This window comes from Rhinatrema bivittatum, chromosome 9, assembly GCF_901001135.1.
Source record: "Rhinatrema bivittatum chromosome 9, aRhiBiv1.1, whole genome shotgun sequence".
NCBI classification, from domain to species: Eukaryota; Metazoa; Chordata; class Amphibia; order Gymnophiona; family Rhinatrematidae; genus Rhinatrema; species Rhinatrema bivittatum.
Genome location: NC_042623.1, coordinates 45849669 through 45874861, shown reverse-complemented (window position 1 = coordinate 45874861; position 25193 = coordinate 45849669). Strand labels below are relative to the sequence as shown.

At 39.8% G+C, this 25193-nt stretch overlaps 1 protein-coding gene across 2 annotated transcripts in view; it reads right to left on the bottom strand.

Moving 5' to 3' along the window:
- WASL (WASP like actin nucleation promoting factor) overlaps positions 1 to 19901 on the bottom strand; it is a 194370-nt gene extending 174469 nt beyond the window's left edge. Inside the window, exon 1 of one of the 2 annotated variants that reach the window (XM_029615532.1) lies at positions 19229 to 19901. In XM_029615532.1, coding sequence (XP_029471392.1) covers positions 19229 to 19351 — 123 coding nt within the window. In that variant the 5' untranslated portion in view covers positions 19352 to 19901. The remainder of the gene's footprint in view (positions 1 to 19228) is intronic. The other variant, XM_029615533.1, reaches the window with a different exon arrangement.
- Between the last annotated feature and the right edge of the window lie 5292 nt (positions 19902 to 25193).

Here is a 25193-nt window from a genome sequence, read left to right as displayed (position 1 = left end):
AAAGACTGATACATCACGCATTTCCAGCATAGCTCTCTGCTTCAACGGCAGGGGAAAAGAAAAACAACCAATAAGGGCTGTATAACATAGTCTGGGTAAAACAAATAAGCATGGGTGTAGCTTGCTTATTTCGGCGGTTACTACCCCTACTACCCCTAACTAATCAAGCTAGACATTTCACTTGGATGCAGCTCCATCACTGCTCGCTTTATTAATGGTGGAGGTGGAAGGGAAATAGAACCAAGAGCTAAGAGAAACAGATAAGTATGAGAGAAAAAATGTGTGAGGCTTGCTGGGCAGACTGGATGGGCCGTTTGGTCTTCTTCTGCCGTCATTTCTATGTTTCTATGTTAATTTTCCTTAATGATAAGTATTCAAGGATATAGCAAGGGAGAACAGGCTTTTAAAATAACTGCCTTTGCAGATGATGTCCTAGTTTTTCTAATAGAGCCTTAAAGGTCTATTATGAAAGTGCTACATGAGAGTACATTTGGAGAATTTGCAGGGTTAAAGATTAACCAAGATAAATCAGAAGTATTGGATGTGCAAGGTACTCTGAAGGAAAACTGGGACACATTTTCTGCTATGTTGGGTTGAGGGGGAAATGAAGTATTTAGGGATAAAAATTCCAGCAAATATTGGGAAAATATATTAAGTTAGTTAAAAACTTTTATTAAGGAACATGGAAAAATCCTTTTGGAAATAGAATGCAATTATTAAAAATGATGGAAGTCCCTAAGTGGCTACCTATTGGGTTAAGAAGAAAAGATCTTAAAGAAATTAATAAGAATCTTAGACTATTTCTGTGGAAAGGGAAGAAGGCAATAATTCCATTAGCAACATTGATGAGGCCCAAGAATAAAGGTGATTTAAAATGCCCAAATATGCATATGTATAATTTGGCATTTATGTTAAGGCACATTATAGATTGGTTATTTTTAACTTCCAAATATTCACCACAGATGATGTTGCAAGCTTGGCTGGGTCCATTTACTCAATTCTTTAATTCAGATTGAAGAGAGGGAGGTGCCAGGGGAAGTGAAGGAGCTCTTAATTGTACAGTCATGTAGAAAGGCCTGATCTTTGCTATATAAACTGATGCAGACGTGAAGTAACCTCTTTCATATCTATACAAGGAAATCGAAAATTTGAGCTGGGTCTGGATAATCCAGTTTTTAAGGTACGAAGTACAAAAGGACTCAGATTCAACAACTGATTACTAGAGATTCTAATGTTATACATAGCTTTCAAGAGTTACAAGCACAATTTCAGTTATCACAAAGATTTGTATGCATATTTACAAGTAAGCATTATACAAATGACCTTATCAAAGTTAATCCGGAAATAGGATGCAATAGACTTAGAGAGGAGATTCTGATGTAGAGCACTACAGAAAATACACATTGCAGATGAAGGGGTAGGTATTTTTGATAAGTGGTACCAAACAGGAACTTGGACAATGCTTCAAGAATATTGATAGAATTACAGAAAATGTGATCTTGAGACACACATTTTAAATTTTTATATCACGCATATATATCACAAGAAAGAGCATTTCAAGATAAAGGGTGTAACAGCTATATGTTTAAAATGTGATAAGGAGATAGACTATATGCATAGTTTTTGGAGCTGTGGTAATATTCAGAGATTGGGGGGGGGGGGGGGGGCAGAGTTCAGACTTGTACGGAAGATCTTAAAAATTCCCCTTCCACTGGAACCAAGATTATGGCTATTTGGCAATTATGAGAATGGATCACAGTCAGTAGAGCCATCCAAGGGGTTATTTCTGGATAAAGGAATAGTAGTCGCAAAAAAATATATATATATATCATACATGGGTTAGGAATGAGAGTCTAATCCTAAAGGCTAGAGAATGGGAATAAATAAAGCTTAACTGGCACAGAGCAGCAGTTACTACCTTGGGAAGCTTGCTGGGCAGACTAGATGGACCATTTTGGTCTTTTTCTGCCATCATTACTATGTTACTATGTACTTGGTAAACTGTTTATGTATCACTGTTAAGTACTTTTGATTTATACTCTGACTCACTGTTTCTAAAATCAATAAAAAGGTTTGAAAAAAGGTTCTATTCCCATTCAGGTCAACAGGAACTTTCAAAGGTCAAAGTATCTTGGGATTTAAGTCTTGCTCCACATATTACTCCCCCATATCCATTCACTTTAAAAAGAAAAGGCACTGAGAAACATGTGGCGCTTCCATCAGGGATTTTAAAGTCTTCTACTAAACCAGTGATTCTCAACCGGTGTGTCACAACACACACCGGCAGATGTGTCATGTACTACTCACAGCCGACCGGGCCAAAGAAATGAAGACCGGTGCCGCTGGATGCCGCCGCACACCAGGCTGGCAGGGCTGAAGATGAGCTGTTCAGCTGGGGACCTTTGTGTGTGGTATATGTGAGGCAGGGAGGGTGCATCTGTGTGTCAATGTGTGTGTGTGCGCGAGAGAGAGAGATGAAGATGGTTTTGGCTGGCTGTGAGATAGAGAGCATTGTGTGAGACACACAGAGAGACAGAGACACACACTGACACAGAGGTCCCTAAGGAAGACTGCTTCTGGTGTGGCCTGCAAGGGAAAGGAGTAGAACTGCTGGAGAGGGGAAGTAAAGGTGGCTTTTTAAGTTGATTTTTCTTGACTGCCATTTCAATTATTGGGTATGTGATGTGTCTGCTGTTTTGAAATATTTTATTTATTTATTTATTTATTTATTTTTAATTTTTATATACCGATGTTCCTGTAAAGAATACATATCGCACCGGTTTACAAGGAACTGAACAGACACCTCCAGGGCGGAAATACATTAAAACAGTCGCCTCAAGGCAGAATACATTTTATTGGTGTTTGAAGAATTTTTCATAATTTTTAACAGTTTTTAATTGTAGATGATCTGATTGTCAGCTGTTTTGAAACTTTTTTTTATATAGTTTTACAATTATTTCTGTGTGGGAATCTATAACAGCTTGGCTTTTTCTGTTTTACTAATGGGAGGTGTACTGGTGTTTAGGGCATGGTTTAATATTTGTAGTGTTGCCTTTTTATAGGTAGGGTTGTTCCATTCGAGTGGATGCCATAATGCAGGTGCAACTTTGTGCGGATTAGTGTGTGCGCATTATTGCAGATCCTGGGACTTTGCTAGGTGCTATATTTCTGTTTCCATTTCTTCAGGTTTGCTCTACATGCAGAGTGGCTTTCTTCGGATTTTCATTCCAGTTTATCTCAATATTTTGTAATTTGTGGTCTTTCTGTACTTGAAGGTCGATCTTGTGTGTATGACCAAGGTGAGATATTTAACTAGCATGTAGGCACAAACTACCTCATTTTATTTGTTGTGTTTACTCAATTGGACATGCATTAGTGGTGAACTGCTGTCTTTTTATAAGTAGAGCTATTGCGCTTGGTAGTAGAGGGAGTTTGTGTAGATGTTATTGAGAACACCAGAATATCTTTTTTGAATGGTGAGTTGTACAGGGAATGTTCTATATAGCCATTATACCCAATACTGAGGGTCGGGGTGGGGTTAGCCCTGTGACTGTCTTGTGTTCAGTGTGTCTTGCATGTGAGGACCATCTATCAGAAAAAAGGTTGAGAACCACTGTACTAGACCCTTGCTCTTGCTAGCAGTTTGTTAAAATTTGGGATGAGGAAGCATTCTTTAATACTCTTGGGAGATACATAAACCTTTATTTCACAAGATCTATAAGTCTTCTTACTTACTGCTGGTTTTATGTCACTTAACCTGAGGCTCAGGAGTCACATGTCCTTCATATCACAAGATCTGTATTAACATTGTAAAAAAATACATAATGTATTGCTTCTGCATACATTCCAAGAGGCATCTCATTACTAAACTGACTCAGTGTTGGCTAACGACCTATGGTCTATGACTTTATCATGCTTCAAGGTGGTCAACATTGTATAGATTTGTATTGCTACCATTAAACAAAATGGAAATATCTGCTCAACAACCATGTGAATACAGTATTATATACTTATGGAGACGGTGTGCATTAGCTTGTCCTCTCACAGCAACACTTAAAATGCTAGGTCCCGCCTGATGTATGCTGTTATATAGTAGATGTGCGTTTGAATACCGAGCCTAGTTTCTGCTCTTTGAACCAGCAGATAATTCGGCATTCACAGTCCCCGGGAAAGGAGGGTCTCAGCCATCACTCCGTGACATCTACTGGCCAGATTCGAAATGCACACAGAGCAAGTCCCAAAGGAAGCCATAATCTGTAATGCCTGGCAGAAGACTGTCACTGCAATGAAAAGGCTAAATTGTAAGGCGTTAAATGATGAAATATGCTGGGTAGTTGCAAATGGAGACACATGGTGCTGTACCACAGCAGACCGAGTCGGAAGATCAAAGCAGCAGGGAGAAAGAAAGAAAAAGTAAAAAAAAAAAAAAAACCAGCTTTAACATGCCAATTCATAATAATGGAACACCTTTATCAATGATTTGATATTTTTATTTTCCCCACTGAAGGCATCCATTAATGTTTCTTCACTGAAAATCTTTCAAAAATGTTGCATTTTACTAGACTATCAAGTAAATTTTCAAAACCCCAAATCCGGGGAGATACGTGTGTGGCCGTGCCAAATGCATTTTCAAAATGGCCCGGCCAAGCACGTATCTCCCGGTACACGCGCGGCTATGCCAAGTGCATTTTCAAACTGGCTCGACCACTTGTGTATCTCCCGGTACACGCGGAAAAGTGCTGTCTTGGTGAAGCACGCGCCAGCCAGTTCTAGCGCATGTAACTTACTCCTGCTCACAGGAGTAGGTAAGTTCTAACACAAAAAAATTCCGATAGAGGACAGGGAGGAGAGGGAAGAAGGATAGGTAGGGACACAGGGAAGTTCGTTCCCAGTCTGCTCCTTAATTGAAGCTTACTGGGAAGGAACTGGGGTTGGCCTGATTGCGGCACCGTGCGGGGTTTTTTTTGGTTTTTTACTAATATTTCCCCTCTCGTGCGCACAAGTCATGACCTGCCCGCACATGCGCGTGCAGATATAAAAATCGGGCACATGCACACGCGGGTATCATTTTATAATATGCGCATGGCAACGCATGGCGTCTTTTAAAATCTACCCCTAAGTGTCTGATTTTCCAACCCTAGTCCTCAGACCTAGAATGGGAGAAAACCTTAATAAATCAGGTCCTAAAATTTTAGAAATCTTTTTCTAGTTTGTCAATTTGCATCAAATTAGCAATATCAACTTAAATCGTTTCCATTCCAAAAAAAGTCATGAAGTTTGCTTATATAAAAAAAAAATTACATCACTGTAAAATGTATTTAGAAAGAAAATGTTTCTAAGACTGTACAGCTCAGCATTAAATGCTCCTCGGTCCATTATCTCAAATTCAGAAGAGGAAGGCAACTGCACACAATCATCGTGATAACCTCTTCCGCTGGCTTCCCACAAAACACCTGCAACAGATGACAAGCAACTCTGAACAGATGCACAAAGGGCACTTACGCTTACTGAAATTAGTTGTTGATTCCACTGAAAGGGTAAAAAGTTTGTGTTTCAAAACCACAGCCCCATTAGCCTTTCCTAATATAGGCATACATAATAGTGCTGTTCACAGAAACACAAAATATGACTGGAAGATCCATCTAGTCTGCCCATTTCCCCTTTGCACGGTGAAACTGCAGATTCTACTTGGTTGTTAGCTTTACCCCCCCCCCCTCCTCTTTTCTATCAAGAGGTCCTGTCATGCTTAACCCATGCTTTCCTGAATTCTGACAGAGACCTTGCATTGGAAGCTTGCTCTATTCATTTGCCAACCTTTCACCTCTAGTAGGATTGCTTTAATCATTCACTTCTGTTGCAGCAAGGCCCAACTCAAAAAATGAACAGCATTAATGTGTTCTTACTGTTAGACAAGGCATAGGCTACCCCAGTCCTCAGTGCCATCAGGTTTTCATAATATGTCCCCAGTGCCATCAGGTTTTCATAATATGTATAATGAATAAGCACAAGATGCATATGCATTGCATGCATATTCAGGATAGATTTCTTGAAAATCCAACTGGCTTACAGCATGCAAGGAACAGAGTTATCTACCCTTGTGTTAGACCCACAGCTAGAAAAGAGACTAACCAATGCTGCCATGCTGCTGAACAGAAAGTCTCAATTTAGCATGTTTAAAAAGAAAAAAAACAAACCGTACCTATTCGTGCACTGTGTGACATTTCAAGTCCAGGTGGCAAATAACCATAATACATTTTATTTTCATTTCTGAAATGCTTAAAAGTATCAGTACTGACAAAAAATTAAACAGCTAAACTACAGCATTAATACCTTGATATTACATTTATTTAAATGTATTGATAATCCACCAGTCCACAAATATTAGTGGATAACAATACATATCACAATTTTAGAATACTATTTAAAGTTCTTTCTGATTAAGACACTGGGGAATCGCTGTTCTCATTCATATCAGAATACATGTAAAGCAGAAATACATCACAAACAGCTTTAAAAAGTTTATTTTTTACTATCTGCCCATTGAGGTAACTATCCTGATTTTCTATCAACCAAGAACTAGCCCTGTCTACTAGATATACCAATGTCCTTTTTAAAACTTGGAATATTGATTATATTCAAGGCTAGGAAAATCCCAAAAACCAGGATGCCTAGGCACTTAAATTTGGCACCTAATACCTAAAAACTTAGAAAAACAAAATTAATAGCAAAAGCAGCCCAAAAACTATTTAAAAACTAAAGAGCAAAGGAAAAGAGAAAACCAAGAAAATAGAAGAATAAAGGAAAAAATATTTGCTGTTTATTACATTTTTAACCAGTACTATAGTTTATTTCCACCCTGATTACCAGCTACTCTCAAAGAGGTCATTAGGAAAGGTACTGACATTTTAACTGTACTATTTACCTTCGAGCTGTGATTAAGTATTGTTTATAATTTCTGATAGGAACATTAACATCAAGACAAACCTAAACAGCAAGTTTACCAAATGTGCCCTGCATACTGCAAAAGTATGTTCTCTCAACATTTAAGAACATAAGAAATTGCCATGCTGGGTCAGACCAAGGGTCTATCAAGCCCAGCACCCTGTTTCCAACAGAGGCCAAACCAGGCCACAAGAACCCAGCAATTACCCAAACACTAAGAAGATCCCATGCTACTGATGCAATTAATAGCAGTGGCTATTCCCTAAGTAAACTTGATTAATAGCAGTTAATGGAGTTCTCCTCACCTTTTTTGAACCCAGCTACACTAACTTCACTAACCACATCCTCTGGCAACAAATTCCAAAGCTTTATTGTGCATTGAGTGAAAAAGAATTTTCTCCGATTAGTCTTAAATGTGCTACTTGCTAACTTCATGGAATGCCTCCTAGTCCTTCTATTATTCGAAAGTGTAAATAACAGATTCACATCTAGACCTCGCATGATCTTAAAGACCTGTATCATATTCCCCCCTCAGCTGTCTCTTCTCCAAGCTAAACAACCCTAACCTCTTCAGCCTTACCTCATAGGGGAGCTGTTCCATCCCCTTTATCATATCATTTTGGTTGCCCTTCTCTGTACCTTCTCCATTGCAACTATATCTTTTTTTGCGATGCGGCGACCAGAATTGTACACAAATTTCAAGGTGCGGTCTCACCATGGAGTGATATAGAGGCATTATGACATTTTCTGTTTTATTAACCATTCCCTTCCTAATAAATTCCTAACATTATGTTTGCTTTTTTGACTGCTACAGCACACTGAGTCGATGATTTTAAAGTATTATCCACTGATGCCTAGATCTTTTTCCTGGGTGGTAGCTCCTAATATGGAACCTAACATCGTGTAACTACAGCAAGGGTTATTTTCCCTATATACAACACCTTGCACTTGTCCACATTAAATTTCATCTGCCATTTGGATGCCCAATCTTCCAGTCTTGCAGGGTCCTCCTGTAATGTATCACAATCCGTTTGTGATTTAATTCATTATGTAATTATGTAACCTTTATGTCAAAACAACTGAACAATGGCTAAGTCATAGTCGACTTAAACTTAATACAAAAAAAACAGAACTTCTTTTCCTGAGTGTATTAGAGGACTCCCCGACTAGCCCTCCTTCATTGGTCACATTGGGTAATGAGGTAATCAAAGTTAAGAAAGTCGCCCGTAATTTGGGAATTCAAATGGACACAAATTTATCTTTATCACATCATGTTTCAAATCTGGTAAAAAATTCATTTTTCAAGCTGCACACCTTAAAAAGACTAAAACCCTTACTTTTCAAAAATGATTTTCAAACTGTGCTTCAGTCTCTTCTGTTTTCTGGTTTAGACTATTGTAACAGTTTGTTTTTGGGTCTTCCAGATTCTGCGATAAAACCATTGCAGCAAATACAGAACTCAGCGGCCCGTCTTTTAGTAGGATTACCTCCGAGACATCACATTTCTCCTATTCTGTATAAGCTCCATTGGCTCCCGATTAAATTTCGAGTAAAATATAAGGTTCTTTCTATAATTCATTCATTAATTCATGATCAAGATTCAACATGGCTTTGTACATCTTTACGATTGTACAAACCAATGAGACATCTCAGATCAATATCGCAATATTTGCTTGATGTCCCCACAGTTAGATTAGCAAGACTTAATATGACTAGGGAAAGGGCCTTTTCAGTGGCAGGGCCGCTGTTGTGGAATTCTCTCCCTAACACCTTAAGGCAAATCTCCAGTCATAATGAATTTAAGAAGGCAGTAAAAACTTACCTATTTAAGATTGCATATGGTCATCTTGAAAATTTAACATCCCACCTTTACAAGCCACGTACTCTGCAGCTATTGACTGTTTGATTATACACTTATCAGGAATCTGGATTGTATAAGTTAAAGTTTTAGGGTTACTTATTTCCTTTCTTTCTTTATCTGTTTTTGTAAAAAAATTAGTATATTTATTTTTATGAGTAGGGATTATGATGGTTTAATGTATTTTTCTTCTTTCTGTGCTTCTCTTTAACTTTTTGTTGATTAGATTGATTTTATTTTTTAATTATTTTATTTTATTTAAATTATCTTTTGGTTAACTCGATCTATATAATTGATACTTGTAAACCGTCTTGATCAAACTAGTTTGAAAAGACGGTATAGAAATATTTTTAAATAAATAAATAAATAAATAACTCTGAAAAATATTGTTTCATCTGCAAATTTGATAACCTCACTAGTCGTATTCCTTTCCAGATCATATATATATATATATATATATATATATATATATATATATATATATATAATATATATAAATAAATTGAAAATAAATAGAAAAGCACCGGTCCAAGTACAGATCCCTGAGGCACTCCCCTGTTTACCCTTTTCCACTGAGAAAATTGACCATTTAATCCTACTCTGTTTCCTGTCTTTTTAACCCGTTTGTAATCCACGAAAGGACATCGCCTCCTATCCCATGACTTTTTAGTTTCCTTAGAAGTCTCTCATGGAGGGACTTTGTCAAATGCCTTCTGAAAATCTAACTACACTACATTTACCAGTTCACCTTTATCCATGTTTATTAACCCCTTCAAAAAAAATGAAGCAGATTTGTTAGGCAAGACTTCCCTTGGGTAAATCCATGTTGACTGTGTGCCATTAAACCATGTCTTTCTATATGCTCTTCGATTTTGATCTTGAGAATAGTTTCCACTATTTTTCACAGCACTGAAGTCAGGCTGATTGGTCTATAGTTACCCTGATCGCCCCTGGAGCCTTTTCTAAATATCGGGGTTACATTGGCCACCCTCTAGTCTTCAGGTACAATGGATGATTTTAATGATAGGTTACAAATTTTAAACGAATAGATCAGAAATTTCATTTTTTAGTTCCTTCAGTTCCCTAGGATGCATACCATCTGCTCCAGGTGATTTGCTACTCTTTAGTTTGTCAATCTGGCCTACTACATCTTCCAGGTTCACAGTGATTTTGTTCAGTTCATCTGAATCATCACCCGTGAAAACCATCTCCGGACCTGGTATCTCCCCAAAATCCTCATTAGTAAACACGGAAGCAAAGAATTAATTTAGTCTTTCTGCAATGGCCTTATCTTCCCTAAGAGCCCCTTTAGCCCCTTGGTCATCTAATGGGCCAACCGACTCCCTCACCGGTTTCTTGCTTCGGATATATTTTAAAAAGTTTTTATTATGAGTTTTTGCCTCTATGGCCAACTTCATTCCAAATTCTCTCTTCGCCTGTCTTATCAATGTTTTACACTTAACTTGACAATGCTTACGTTTTATCCTATTTTCTTCAGATGGATCCTTCTTCCAATTTTTGAAGGATTTTTTGTGGCTAAAATAGCCTCTTTCACCTCACCTTTTAACCATGACTAATCTGCCTTCCTTTCACCTTTCTTAATGTGTGGAATAGATATGGCCTGTGCCTCTAGGATTGTATTTTTAAACAATGTCCATGCCTGTTGAACACTTTTAACCTTTGCAGCTGCACCTTTCAGTTTTTATCTATTTTCCTCATTTTATCAAAGTTTCCCTTTTAAAAGTTTAGTGTTAGAGCTGCAGATTTACTTATTGTCCCCCTTCCATATATTAGTTTAAATTTGTATGATCACTGTTGCTAAGTGGCCCCACCACCGTTACCTCTCTCATCAAATCCTGCATTCCACTAAGAATTAAATCTAAAATAGCTCCCTCTCTTGTTGGTTCCTGAACCAATTGCTCCATGAAGCAGTCATTTGTTACATCCAGGAACTTTATGTCTCTAGCAAGTCCTGATGTTACATTTACCCAGTCAATATTGGGGTAATTGAAATCTCCCATTATTATTGCACTGCCAAATTGGTTAGCTTCCCTGATTCCTCTTAGCATTTCATCATCTGTCTAACCATTTTGTCCAAGTGTATACTCCTATCACTATACTCTTACCCAACACACATGGAATTTCTACCCATATAGATTCTACTAAGCATTTAGTCTCTTGTATGATCTTTATCCTGTTGGACTCTATACCCTCCCGGACATGCAGTGCCACACCCCCACCAAGTTGATCCTCCCTATCATTGTGATATAATTTGTACCCTGATATAAGCACTGTCCCATTGATTATCCTCCTTCCACCAAGTCTCTGTGATGCCAATTATGTCCATCTCATCATTTGCTGCTATGCACTCTAACTCTCCCACCTTACTTCTTAGACTTCTGGCATACAGACATTTCAAAGCGTGCTTTTTGTTTGTATTAATAACCTGCTATTCAGTTAGGGATAATTCGGAAATCATTAGCTTCGGTGATTTTTTACATAAATTTATTTATTTATTTAGGATTTTTCTATACCGACATTCTTGAACCAAATATCAAATTATATCGGTTTCCATATAACGGAATAGTCGCGGCTAAGGCGTTACATAGAACATCTGGGCAATGAACATAACAAGTCAACAGTAACAATAACAGTGAACATAGAACAATCAGCAATAACAAGCAACAGTAAAAATTCTTCAGTGAATAACATAATAGAGCCACATAATAATATAATTTATAGAGCCACAGCAACTGGGGCGGCTGTGGGCGTAACATACTATAATACTTTTTTATGGAATATCATTGTGGGACTGCTTCATAGGTAGGGCGTGGCAGGGGATTAAGGCGTCGCAAAGAGGAATTTGGCTGGAGGAAAGAGGGAAGGGGGAAGGGAGGGGGAAGGAGATGGGGCATAGAGTCATGATCAGAGGACTCTGTTAAGGAAGAATGGGTGCTCAAGTATCTCTTTAGAGTCCTGATATGTCTCAAGTCCGGGGGTTCCCTGGTGGCCTGTTAAGTCTATTGACCAGTGTCCGAGTAATGTTGAGATTCTGGGAAGGCTTGTCTGAAAAGCCATGTTTTGAGGTGTTTTTTAAAAATTTGGAGAGAGGGTTCTTGGCGAAGCTCGGGTGGTAGCGAGTTCCAAAGGCTGGGCCTGGCTGTGGAGATAGCACATTTTCTTAAAGTGGTTTTGGTCGGAGGTGCATATAGGGATCCTTTATAGGCGTTTCTGATTGGTCTAGCTGATGTTTGAGTACGGAGTTGGGAGCTTAGTTTGAGGTGGGCGATGCCGTGGATGTCCTTGTGAATCATCATTAGTGTTTTGAAGGTGATCCTGTATTTTATGGGAAGCCAGTGTAGACCGTGGAGTATTGGTGTAATGTGCGCTCTTTTGTTTGAGTTGGTGAGTAACCTAGCCGCAGCATTCTTGACCATCTGTAAAGGTTTGGTGGTTATTGCAGGGAGGCCTAGGAGGAGAGAATTGCAGTAGTCTAACTTTGTAAGGATGAAAGATTGGACTACTAGCCAGAAGTCACTGAAATGTAGAAGGGGTTTCAGGTTTTTGAGGACTTGTAGTTTATAGTTTATAGGCACATGGTCTACGTTAGATTTTATTGGAACCTGTTGGGATGCCCTAACTCTCCTGTTTCATTAGTATCCTTCAAGGATACATTTCTCCGAACCATGCACTGCTGAGTGACTGCCGGTTTTCCCCCTTGTTTAGATTAAAAGACAAATTGCAAATAATATATTAAGCAGTGGGGCAAACTGGTTGAAAGATGGTTTTTATGCTATCTTTTATGCTATCCTACATACATACAACTTACAAGTTTGGAAAGCTGTACTCCTTTTTGGATATAGAGAAGAGCTCCTAAAGCCTTCTTTGTGATGGTTTTTCCAAAACCATGTCTTCTACATATAAGAATATAAGACTTGCCATACTAGGTCAGACAAAGGTCCATCAAACAGTATATGTTTCCAACAGTGGCCAAGCCAGGACACAAGTACCTGGCAGGATGCCAAGGGGTAGGTAGATACCATGCTGCTTATTCCAGGGATAAGAAGTGGATTTCTGCAACTCCATCTTAATAATGGATTTTTCCTCCAGGAACTTGTCCAAACCTTTTTAAAAAAAAACACAGCTACATAGGAACGATAACTTTCATACTGGTGTATGGATGTACACTGCTGTATGTCAGTGTGTGCCCAGGGACCATATATGCACACATGTTATAAAATAACCTGGATGTGCGCATGTGTGCCTAATTTTAAATAGGTGCGCAAATCCAGCTTCTACAACGCGCAAGTCAATTTTAAAAGAGGTGTACATCCATGCCATTGCCAGTTTCGCCAGTTTGTACACCAGTTCTTCCAGTTAACAGCTAGGTCTTCCAAACCTCCCCTGGTTGAATAGTTGACATTCCCATCAGTTACCCCAGACCCTTAACACCCATCAGGTATGGCTAGTTTTTTATTTTATTTTTTTTTAAGCTTCTACCTCATCCCTAGCAGAAAAACTTATGCAGCAAAGGACCTGGCGTGTGCCAAGGCACTTAAGTATTTATCCGCACATCTCTTGACCATGCTCCGAAATACCCATGTCCCACCCAGACCTCACCCCACCCCTTTCTGAAAACGTATGAAACGTGCGCATAGCGGAAGATACGAGTGCAGCTTTTAAAATTCAGTGGGCATCTGCAAGCCCAATTTGTTCGCGCAACTCCCGATTTTAACGCACACCGGGCTTTTAAAATCTAACTAATAACTTTCACCACATCTTCTGGCAACAAATTCCAGAGCTAAATTATATGTTGAGTAAAAACATATTTCTCTTATTTAGTTTTAAGTGTATCACCTAATAACTTCATTGTGTGTCCCCCTAGACTTTGTACTTTTTGAAAGAATAAACTGATTCATGTTTACTCGTTCCACTCCACTCATTTTATAGACCTCTATCATATTTCCCCCTCGAAACTGAAGAGTCCCAATCTCTTTAGCCTTTCCTCATAGGGGACTCTATTCATCTTTTATCATTTTTAGTTGCCCTTCTCTGTACCTTTTCTAAATCTGCTATATTGTTTTTTGGGATGTAGTGACCAGAACTGCACAAAATATTCAAGATGAGGTTGCACCACAGAGCAATAGGGAGGCATTATGATATTCTCTGCTTCATTCTCCATTCCCAGCCTCCTAGTTTTGCAATCTTCTTGCAATTTCTCATAGTTCTCATTGTTTTAAACACACTTTGAAGAATTTGGTGTCATCAGCAAATTTGATAACCTCACTTGTTCTCATTTCCATGTCATTTATAAATATGTTACAAAGAAGTGGTGTCAAAAACAGATCCCTAGGGTACACCACTATTCACCTTTCTTCATTGGGAAAATTTACCCTTACTATCTGTTTTCTATTTTGTAACCAGTTCTCAATCCATAAGAGGACACTGCCCCCATCCCATGACTCTTTAATTTCCTAAGAAATCTCTCATGAGGGACTTTGTCAAATGCTTTCGGGCAATCCAGATATACTATATCAACTGGCTCACCTTTATACACATTTATGCCCTCAAAAAAAATGTATCAGATTGGTAAGACAACTTCCCTTGGCTAAATCCATGTTGGCATTGTTCCATTAAACTATGCCTATCTAGATGATCAATAATTTTGGTTTTATGATAGTTTCTGCCATTTGACCTATGAGACAGACTCACTCACTGGTCTGTAGTTTCCTGGATCTACTCTTGATCCCATTTTAAAAAATGTGCATTACTTTGGTAACCACCCTCCAGTCTTTGGCCATCAGATGATGTTAATGATAGTTTACAAATTACTAATAGCAGGTCTGCAATTTCATTTTTCAGTCCTTTCAACACTCTACAATGTATACCATCTGGTCTAGGCCCTATTACATCTTCCAGGTCTCTCTCTTACATCTTCCTCAGTGAAGACCAAAGCAAAGAATTTAGTCTCTCTGCTATGACAGTTTTCCTTATCTGCCTCTTTTACCCCTTCACCTGCCCCAAAGAAGAAAAGCTCAATACTTTACTTAAAAAAAAAAAAAAAAAAGTTACTTAATACAGACTGGCAATATCAAAACTTGGAAAAAGATTTCAAAGCATGCAATACAGAAATTCAGAAGAATATCATCAAGAAAGCAATTTATAATATGGCTAACAATTTTTCAACTTAACTGGCCACAATAACAGGTAACAATTGATCGTCTAATGATCCAACAGACTCCCCCCGCAGGCTTTCTACTTCGAATGTACTTGAAACAGTTTTTAAATTACAATTTTTTGTTCCACAGTAAGCATCTTTTCAAATTCTCTCTTTGCCTTCCTTATCAATGCTTTGCGTCTAACCTGCCAGTACTTATGCTATTTCCTGTTTTCTTCGTTCGGAATCTTTTTCCATTGCTTGAAAAATGTTTTGGTTTCTTTTTAGCTATTATAGTCTCTCACCTTACCTTTTTAAGCATGCCAGTAATCATTTAGCCTTCCTGCCACTTTTTCTAATGTGTGGAATGCATCTAGTCTGGGCTTTCAAGATGGTATTTTTAAACAGCCTCCTTGCCTGATGTAAATTTTTAACATCTGCAGCTGCTACTTTCAGTTTTTCATAACCATTTTCCTCATTTTATCATAGTTACCTTTTTCGAAGTTAAATGCTATCACAATCAATTTTTTTTTAAGTCCACTCTCCAGTTAAGTCAAATCTGATCATGTTGTGATCACTATTGTCTCTCACACCAAATACTGTATTCCATTAAGAAATAGGTCTAAAATAGTTTCCCCTCTTGTTAGTTCTTCTACCAGCTGTTCCATGAAGCAGTCATTTATTTCATCTAGGAACTTTACCTCTCTAGCATGTCCTAATGTGACATTTTCCAGTCAATACTGGGGTAACAAATAACCCATTATTATTGTGCTGCTGATTTTGTTAGCTTCCCTAATTTCTTTTAGCATTTCATTGTCTGTCTGTTCATTCTGACCAGGTAGACAGTAATACACCCCTACTGCTATTTTATTCCCCTTTTCACCTGGAATTTCCATCCATAAAGATTTAACATTGCATTTTATTTCCTACAGAACTTTTATCAATGCCCTCTCTAATATATAGAGTCACCCTTCCACTAATGTGATCCACCTTAACATTTCGCCATATTTGTACCCTGGTATCATAGCATCCCAATGGTTGACCTCCTTTTACCAGGTCTCTATGATGCCAATTTATATGTTCGTTCCATGCGCTTCATCCCGATTCTGTGATAACCTGCAGAGTGCGACAGTTACCATCCTTAACAGAAGGCATGGGGATAACCTAAACAGAGTGGCAGTTACCATCCTAAACAACTTGCTGGGCAGATTGGATGGACCATATTTGTAAAAAACTCATATGTATGGATACCATCTCCACTAAATACATTCTTTCAATTTTTCCACAAAACAAATTGCATTAGAAGTAAGGGAAATTCGGTGGGTCTTCATAGCCTATACAAAATAAGCAAATACCTGGGGAACATATTGAATTAAGTCCTAACAAAGAATTCCTCACTAGATATAAAGGAAATTTAGAACCCTGAATTTCATTTATTTTAAAATGCTTAAACTACTCACCATAGTGCTGAATAAAGTATTTTAGCAGCCTTATGGTTGTACATGTAATTTAGTGTTTACATATCTTGTTTCAAACAACATAATAGCTGTATTTTATTTTGTCCTTAGGAATGAGACAGGTTAGGTATTCAGAATAGTATGTTTGTGAAGATGAGCTCATACTTAAACTGTGAGATTCCAGGATGATAAAGCTTAAGAATGTAGTCTGTACATCACTTCATCACTAGATAATCTTAACTTCTAATCATTTTAGTGATCCAGTTATTTGACAGATAATTTACTTTTAGAAACTTCTGATGAATTTCATATTTTTCTGTCAAAAATACTTTACTTGCCTTTAACTTCATTTGATATCACTTTACTTTTACACATGTGATAACCAAGATGCTTTTTCTCTTCCCCCTTTTTTCAGTTTTTTTTTTCAAACAATGTTATATGTTTTTGTTTTATGTTTTTTGCTTTTTGTTAACTAGTCCTTGCTTATGTTACGTAAGTAGCTTTGTTTAATTTTGTACATCTCTGTATGCTCTATAATACATCTCAATAAGTTTTTAGAGCTTTTTTTTTTTCTTTAACATGTTTCTTTTCCTGTGTTCACCCATGTATTGATCTATAAATTTATTATCTTGAACCCCTTTGGGCTTTTGGGGGGGTAAGTTGTCTAAATACCCTTTACTTAACCTTCCTTTATATGAATATAAATTAAAGTATTTATATAACTCTGTATGATTTTTCAGATTTAATGCTGTCTGACTGCAACCTTTACTTAAACCTGAATTACTTACAATGTATGGGTAAGCTAAGACGACTCTCTCTCTGTAAACAGTGCCTTTTTTTTTTGTAAGAAACACATACACCTTGGTCTGTATCCTGTTCTTATGAATGTATGTGTCAATATTTACAATTGCTCTTTTTGACTATTTTCTATTGTTTTGTTAGGCTCCCTCCCGACTCAGTCTTTTCAAAACATGGCCCATGTCGGGGGACCATTGATTTGTTGATATAAACTATTGGCTTGATGCTGACAATTTGAACTTTTCTGCTTGCCTATATATAATAAAAGCTGTTCTTGGAACTTTATGGACACTGTAGAGCATTTGATGTCCCTCCTCCTCTTACTGGTGAAAAATGTTGTTGCGGCCATATCCCCTTAACTGTTTTCTGATTTTATTCTGACAAACAGTTCTACAGTTCAACCTTCCTCCTTCCACTAAAATGGACAGTATCAATGTAATCATCCTCCCCTCCCTTGCTGTGAAAACCACTAAAGTTTGTGGTGAATTGAGTCTTTCATCTATGTAAGTAATCAGTTGCTCTCTGATCCAAAAACAAAATTATTTCCACCTTCACAGGCTAATCTAGTATGCATGCAAAAATCATGTTTTCAAATGACAGCTTCAAGCATCTGTGCACACTATGATAGCATTTAAGGTACCAATACCTCTATAAATGTTATACAACATGCAAATTCAAGCAATTGAAAACATTTTAAGGAAGCACCTCCACTAAGCCAACAGAAAGGAAGACAGTGAATAGGCGACAGAATGAGAATTTTTATTTTTATCTGCGGTGCCTTGGAGCTCATAAGCGTACAAACACGTTCTACTAGATGTTGCAATCATTCAGTGCAACTTACCTAACATGACAACTCGCTACTTCTACAGCTTGAAAAAGAATGTTTGGTCGATCTATCACTGTACCTCACAGCCTGAAGAAAAGCAGGCACAGTGTGTTTCCCTACTGCGCAGACGCTACACACAGCAGAGAGCAGCTTCTGATCAGAGTCACAGGTAGTCAGAGGTGCCAGTAACCTTTCAGGAAGATTCAGCAAATAGGAAGGAAAATAATACTGACTAGGCTTAACACCCAACAAGAAAAACCCCGCTGCTTTCTAACAAGATGATTAAAAAGAATTTCATAAGCAACATACAGAAAGACAAAGTACCTCTGGCAACCAGTAGGTACTTGTGAGAGCTAATTAAAGTGAAAAATAAAAATATAAACACCCCCCAAAACACATAGCTCTGCTTCCCAAACTCTGCCGCTTAAAAGGGGAAACGGAAACTCAGTTAAAAGAACCCTTAAAACGCCACCAGGAAGGTAGTGGATTCGGTGTCAGCTCTAAACAGGAGGCTAATATCACAAGTTACAAATTAAACTAGCTAAACAAATCGGACATGCATGCACCCTTATCTTCCTGCCTCTAAAATCCCCTGCTGCAGAGTCAAAGTTACCAGTACCTCACCAGCAGCTCTCATTCCTACCGATACTAGATTTGTCCTACATAATTTCATGCCTTGCTCCGAGGACTACAAGAACCAGCGGTCTATTTGTCTTGGGTACTTCAGCAACTGTTTTAATGCGGGGGTTTTTTTGTTTGTTTTTTAAATAAGTGTAAGTAGAAATATAAAAAAAGCAAGACATCTAACCAGGTATGTGCGCAAAATTGAGGGGGGGGGGGGGGGGAGAGGAAGAGAAAATACAAAGTTAACCCATAAGAAGACGGGGAAGCTGCTCCCTCCACAAAAAAAGAACCGTGAAGTTAGAAGAGAACGAAAAAGCCACTCTCCTTGGGACTTGATAATGTCCCGGCTGTCCGGCAGAGGCCTAGAGGAGAAACTCACCCTGCAAGGAGGGCAGCGACAACCACCTGAGGAGGAGGGAGGGTCTGGCCGGCTAAGGCCGGGACAATCCCGGGGACTGGGCCACACAGAGCAGGATACCGCTATTACTATTACTAATAGCCTAGGTCCCGGGAGGAGAGGACTGAGAAGGAAGAACCCGCCGGGCCCAGGCGCCGGGAGAACTTACGATGCATTTCTTGCCCAGGAAGTTGAAGAGACTCTCGTTCTCCTGCGGGGTGAGTAGTAAGGAACCGACGTTGGTCATTCGCCGCTGCTGAGGCGGCAGCGGTTGCTGCTGGTTGCTACTCATCCTGCCGGCTTGCTTTTCTTTTTTTTTTTTTCTTGGTTTAATCTTTCGTTCCCGTTTTGCGTCGACCCCACTGACTTCACTCCGCTCGCCGCGCTTCCTCCCCGCTCGGCCCGGGAGAACTCAGTGACATGAATCACGGCGGCGGCCTCGCTCTCGCTGCAGGCCGGGGACCGAGGCGCGCGCGCGCCTGCGCGTGCACACACGCTGCTCGAGCCGGATTGACTCCCCCCAACCCCAGCTCACGCGCGGGTTTCCGTTCCTCCTCTGGAGTCTTCCCCTCTCCCCCCCGCCCCCAACCTTCAACTTCTCTAGGTGGTAGCGGCGGCGGCGCAATCCAACATGGCAGCGCGGGGCGGGCGAGTCCACAGCACTCCCGGGGTTGGGGGTGAGGAGTAATGTGGAAGGGGAGGAGACGTCCTGCTCCCGAATCCGATCCTTCAAGAAATCCTCTTTCCGCTTTCCCGTGCGTCTTCTTCTAGGTGGCGGTAGTGTGACTGCCTGGGAGATTCTGCAGATATCCTGGAGTCGGGCTCGACTGCTCTCTCCGAGGAATGCCGAAGCTTTTTCCGGATGGTCTGAGTCAATTTGCCTGTGGTTTTATTTTGGGTGTTGTTGGTTTTTTTTTTTTTCCTTTGCAATCTTTGTGATGAGTAGGTGTGGAGGGCAGGACTGAGTAAGGAATTTGGCGAGTGCGTGTCCTTGATAAAAGGTGATGGGGAAACACCGCTAAAGCGAAACCTGGAAGGAAAGGAATTTGTCTTCCTTGTCTTGTTGAGGCAAATGTATAGTTATGAGGCTTTAGTCAGGAAGGAGAGCAGAGCAGAGCGTGCAGTTTCCTTTTTTTTCCCCTGTTTCCTCTTCTCTCTTATTATGATGATAGAAACTCATTCTCCTTGATCTCATTCATTTCATCACGTCAGGTCATTAGCTACCGAGGCGTGGGATGAGCAAGCGTTCCAGAGTAAATAATCGGAAATAGATGTCCATAAACAAAAACGTAAGTTGGTACCTTTCACATTGGATACACGTATTTCTTTTCTTGACGAGCTTGTGGAAATGGCAGTCCCTTATTCAAGGCCAAACAGAATCAAAGAGCGGTTCAGAACAAAGAAAGATATTGCCTTGTGTTTTATGAATAAAAGGGCAGTGTCCTTTATTTGTTGTTTGTTCCTTCTCATCTGTTTGTTCAGTTTGAACCTGGACAGTGGTAATTTTGTAAAAAAAAGAAAAAAAAATACTAGGTTGGGACCAGTTTCAGCCTCCACCTTGTTCTGCAGCTACAAAAGGTAAAAAGAAGCAAGTTCCAAATAGGTGCCAGGTCGGTGACCAAGGAAGAAAATCGTCACTGAAGCAGGGCCTGGAGTGTTGACTCTCTAAAACTAGTCAAGAAATGTATTGTTAGGCCAATAAATATCTATATCTATAAATATATGTGTGTGGTTTATTATGCTGGGGTATTTAAGTGGACTTAACACTCCAACCACGTTACTCTAGCCAAGAGCAACTGATGAAATGGCAATTACTGTGGGTGAATTTGATCCATTTTTAACTGGGTAGTCTGTGATACCTGGACCATCATGTAGGGTTTGTTTTGTTTATTTATACTTTAATTTATATTCTGCCATTATAGTATTAGTTCCCAGCAGATTACAGCATTCACAATATAAATAAAAATGGTATACAAGTCAAAAATGAAAATGATAAAAATACAACAATCTACATCAATAGAACCAAATTACAATCTAGGGATGCATATTACAGAATAATAAATAGTACTTAATAAATCATGATAGAAGTTACAAAAGATAATCATATATAGAAAACTAAAAAAGTCAATAAATCAAAGATACAATGAAATATATAACAAAATAGCAGATTAAGGCTAATAATTAACTAAATGTGAATTTGTATAAAAGCATAAGGCAGTGGACCAGAAAGGTATTGAGTAAGGGGGCAAGAAAGGGAACTCGGGGATTTTGGAGGGGTACAAAGGGGGATGGGAAGAGCAAGAAAAGAAGACTGAGGGGGATGGAAGAGGGAATGGGGTATGGAATGAGGAAAGAGAAGAGGGGAGGAAGATGAGAGTGAGGACTGGGGAGTAGTATAGGGAAAGGAATGGGAGTGAGATCCAGGAATGGGGGCAGAAGAGAGAAGAATGAGGAGGAAAAAGAAGTAGAGAGGGAAAGAGGTCAGGGATGGAGGGAAGAAAGGGAAACAATAGAGATAGAGGAATAATTCGATACTGAAGTTCTAGGGGTTGGGGAAGGAAAAAGCATCTGCGATTGGAGAGGGTGAAGAAGCAATCCAGATTCAGGGAGGGTGGAAAGGAAATAGGATCAGTGGAGGGAAGATCTGGATTAGAAAAGAGCAATCTCTTCCCCCCATCTTTGGTTTTTGTTTCTCATTCCCCAGTCCCATGTGCCCTCTCGTGCATACCCAGTACAGTCGCCTCACACTAGCAACAATCCCTTCTCTCACCCTCCTCCTAGCTGTCCCCTTTCTTGTGCCAACCTTCTAGCCTTTCCCCCTTGGCACCTCCCCTGGTGATTCCCTCCTCACCTATTGACAAAGATGATACAGTGATGCTGCCTCAGGCTGTGCCAGTTCACCTATTGGTACTCGCAGATTCTATAGATGACATAGAGTATTCAATTAGAATTTGTGGAGTACCATTCAGAAAGTTATCTATGGAAAGAAGTTAATCGAAAACTTTCACTCATTCATATTCATCACTTCCTAAGAAACCTAACATAGATGCTTCTGACCTAAGTAATCTCCACCCGATTGCCTCTCCAACATCCTTGGCTAAAATCACTGAATCCGTAGTCTTACGTGAACTTTCAGACTATATTTCGGATACTTCTGTTTTCCATCCTAATCAACATGGCTTCCGAAAGGGGCACAGAACCGAAACCCTTCTCCTCTCTACCTTTGATACTGTGATTCGTGGATTCAACACAAAAACAGATTACATTTTAGTTCTTCTCAATACCTCCGCAGCCTTTGATACCATAGATCACCAGATTCTTATTAACAGGCTAAAATCTGTTGGAATATTTGATACAGTCCTTAACTGGTTCATCTCTTTCATTTCCAGTTGTTCTCAAAGAATTGATATTTCTCAACATCATTCTCACTGGTTCACTGGCAACTTGGGTGTACCTCAAGGTTCTGCCCTATCTCCTACCCTTTTCAATATTTACTTGTTACCTCTCTGCTGTCTTTTAGACGGTCTAGGGTTATTTTTCAAAATCTATGCAGATGATATTCAGTTTTTTAATCCCATATAGCAACTCTTGGTCTCTCTCTCTCTCTCTCTCTCTCTTTTGTATCTCTTTGTATCCAGTCTATCAAAACATGGCTCATAACAAACTAAAATTAAATACCTGAAAAACAGAAATCTTGTCAGCAATCCCTTTTTCCTCCAGTTGTCTACCATCTCACCTTAACATAGATAACTGTGCTATTCTGATTTCTTCCAAAGTACGGTATCTTGGCGTTACACATGATTCTGAACTTTCTATGTCTAATCACATATCCACAGCTGTTAAAAATTCCTTTTACAAACTTCGCATTTTAGAAAATTTAAAATCTCTATTATTTCATAACGAATTCTGTTTAGTCATTCAAACAATTATATTTTCTAGTATTGATGACTGTAATGGCCTATTCTTAGGCTTACGGATTTTACTTTACGTCCTTGTTCAAAATGCTGCTGCATGACTCTTATCTAACTCAAACATTAGAGATCACGTTATACCAGTATTATCGGCACTTCATTGGCTCCCTGTTTCATTTCGCATTGAATACAAAATCCTGTGCATCACCTCCAACCTGATTTACAATCCATCTACTCTATGGCAGCTCATGGCACTCCAGATTTATCAACTGCCGAGACAATTACTTTTTGTCTGACAAATGTTTATTAGATGTTCTCACCATTCATCTTGCCAGACTAGAGCTTACTCGACGTCCAGCCTTTTCAGTTATAGGCCCTTCTTTATGAAACTCCCTTCCTGGCAATCTTAGATTAATCCCCTCTAGTAAATATTTAAAACAACTTTTAAAAACATATTTATTTAAACTTGCTTTTACTTAATCTCATTTTAACAGTTTGTTTCTTCCACTTTCATGATTACTTTTGTTTTTAAATTGTGTATTGTCATTAAAGTTTACTCTTTTTAGTATTTGTATGTAATTCGTAAACTGCTTAAGTCTACCTCCATTGAATTAAGCAGTATATAAGAGTTTTTAAATAAACACATGCAAAACCACAACGTTGGACAATGAAACTACACCATGTCCTTTTTTCTCCCCAAGGATCAGGGACTCCCATGTGCTTCAGCTGGCCAAGACAGGGGCAACCAAACACTTTTTTTTTTGTTGGGGAAGGGGGTAAGACAAGCTCTGCCCCCCACCAGTCTCTTTCTCTCCCCTCCATCCCTTCCCCCTCTCGCTCTCTCGTAAAGTAATGGATTTATATCATGGTAGGTAGAAATTCAGTGATCTCCAGAAATAAAGTATTCACCCCCCAGGCTGCTCACAGTAGGATAAAAATGCCAGGATCTGCATCCACTCCAGTCATCATTCCTGTTATTTAGTGGCCTAGAGACTAGAGCTCCCCTAAAGCCCCTCTGTGTGCAGCCAGGATCTTGCTCTCACCTCCCCAGGGCTCCAGGTGACTGACCTTGGCAGAAGCTGTGAGGGAACTGCAGTGGCTCATTTTGCTGATGTCAGCAAATGCACCCTGGGCTGCTCTTGGTGTTCCCCAGTCAAGCGATGTGGACCACAGCAAGAGCTGGCCAGGGGAAGTGAACACCAGAGGGAACAGCAGCCATTGCCACCACCATGCTCGATTTCCCTCCCTAGCCGGCGCTTCCCCAGGGTCTGGAGCAGAGAGACAAGCCACCAAGGTCGGAGGGGGGTGGGGTGATCATGTCTGTCTGTGCTGCTTGATGGAAAACAGAGCATCCAGACAGAGGAAAGAATAAGATCTGATATTTTGTTTTCACTGAGAAGGGACAGATTTTGCTCAGGCCATGGTACCTGTGGCCCAACCCATTCTGACACCTCTGGGCCCACAGACTCATTTTAACCAGCATACTAAGTCACATTGAAACCCAGCTATCTGTGGTTCCTGATGCACCTCTGATCACACAACAAATCTGTTTGTGGCAGCTTCCAGCCCCCAGGAGCTTCTGTCCCAGGTGCATGGTCTTCCTCCTCCTCTCCCCCCCCCCCCCCCCCCCCGGAACCTGGTTCTTATTGGTCTGCCTAATGACATTATGAAGAAGGGATAGAAGAATGGATGCTAAAGCTGGGGGGAGGAGTGGGTACATATTGGTGCTGAGGGATGTGCAGCAAGAGGACCTGCGAAGAAGCTTAAAAGAGCTCCATGCTGCCAAGATAAGACAATGCTACCAGCATCACGGTTGCCCAGGACCAAATTTAGGCATAAGCAAGAACCTAGGGCACCAAATTCTGGAGGCACCCACATTCTAGGACTGCCCCTTCTACTTTTTGATTACTGGAGCAAAACAACCCCTCCCCCCTGCTATTTCCTGCCTATGGGTGTCATAATCTTAAATCTGGCCCTGCCGCTGTTCAGAAGAGCTGCTGCTGCTGCTTATCCCTGCCACTGAATCCAAGAGGTGCTGCCACCCTTGTGGAGAGGAGCTGCTGCAGCCACTGAAAAAACAAGAGGGAGAAGGGGAAAACACAGTCTGGGAGAGCAGCATGCAGGAGACACTGAGAAGGACCTGCTGCCACCATGAGTAAGAAAACAGTTCAGAAAGGAGAGAAATGCCACAGGAGCCGCTGCATGTAGCACGAGGGGCAAAAT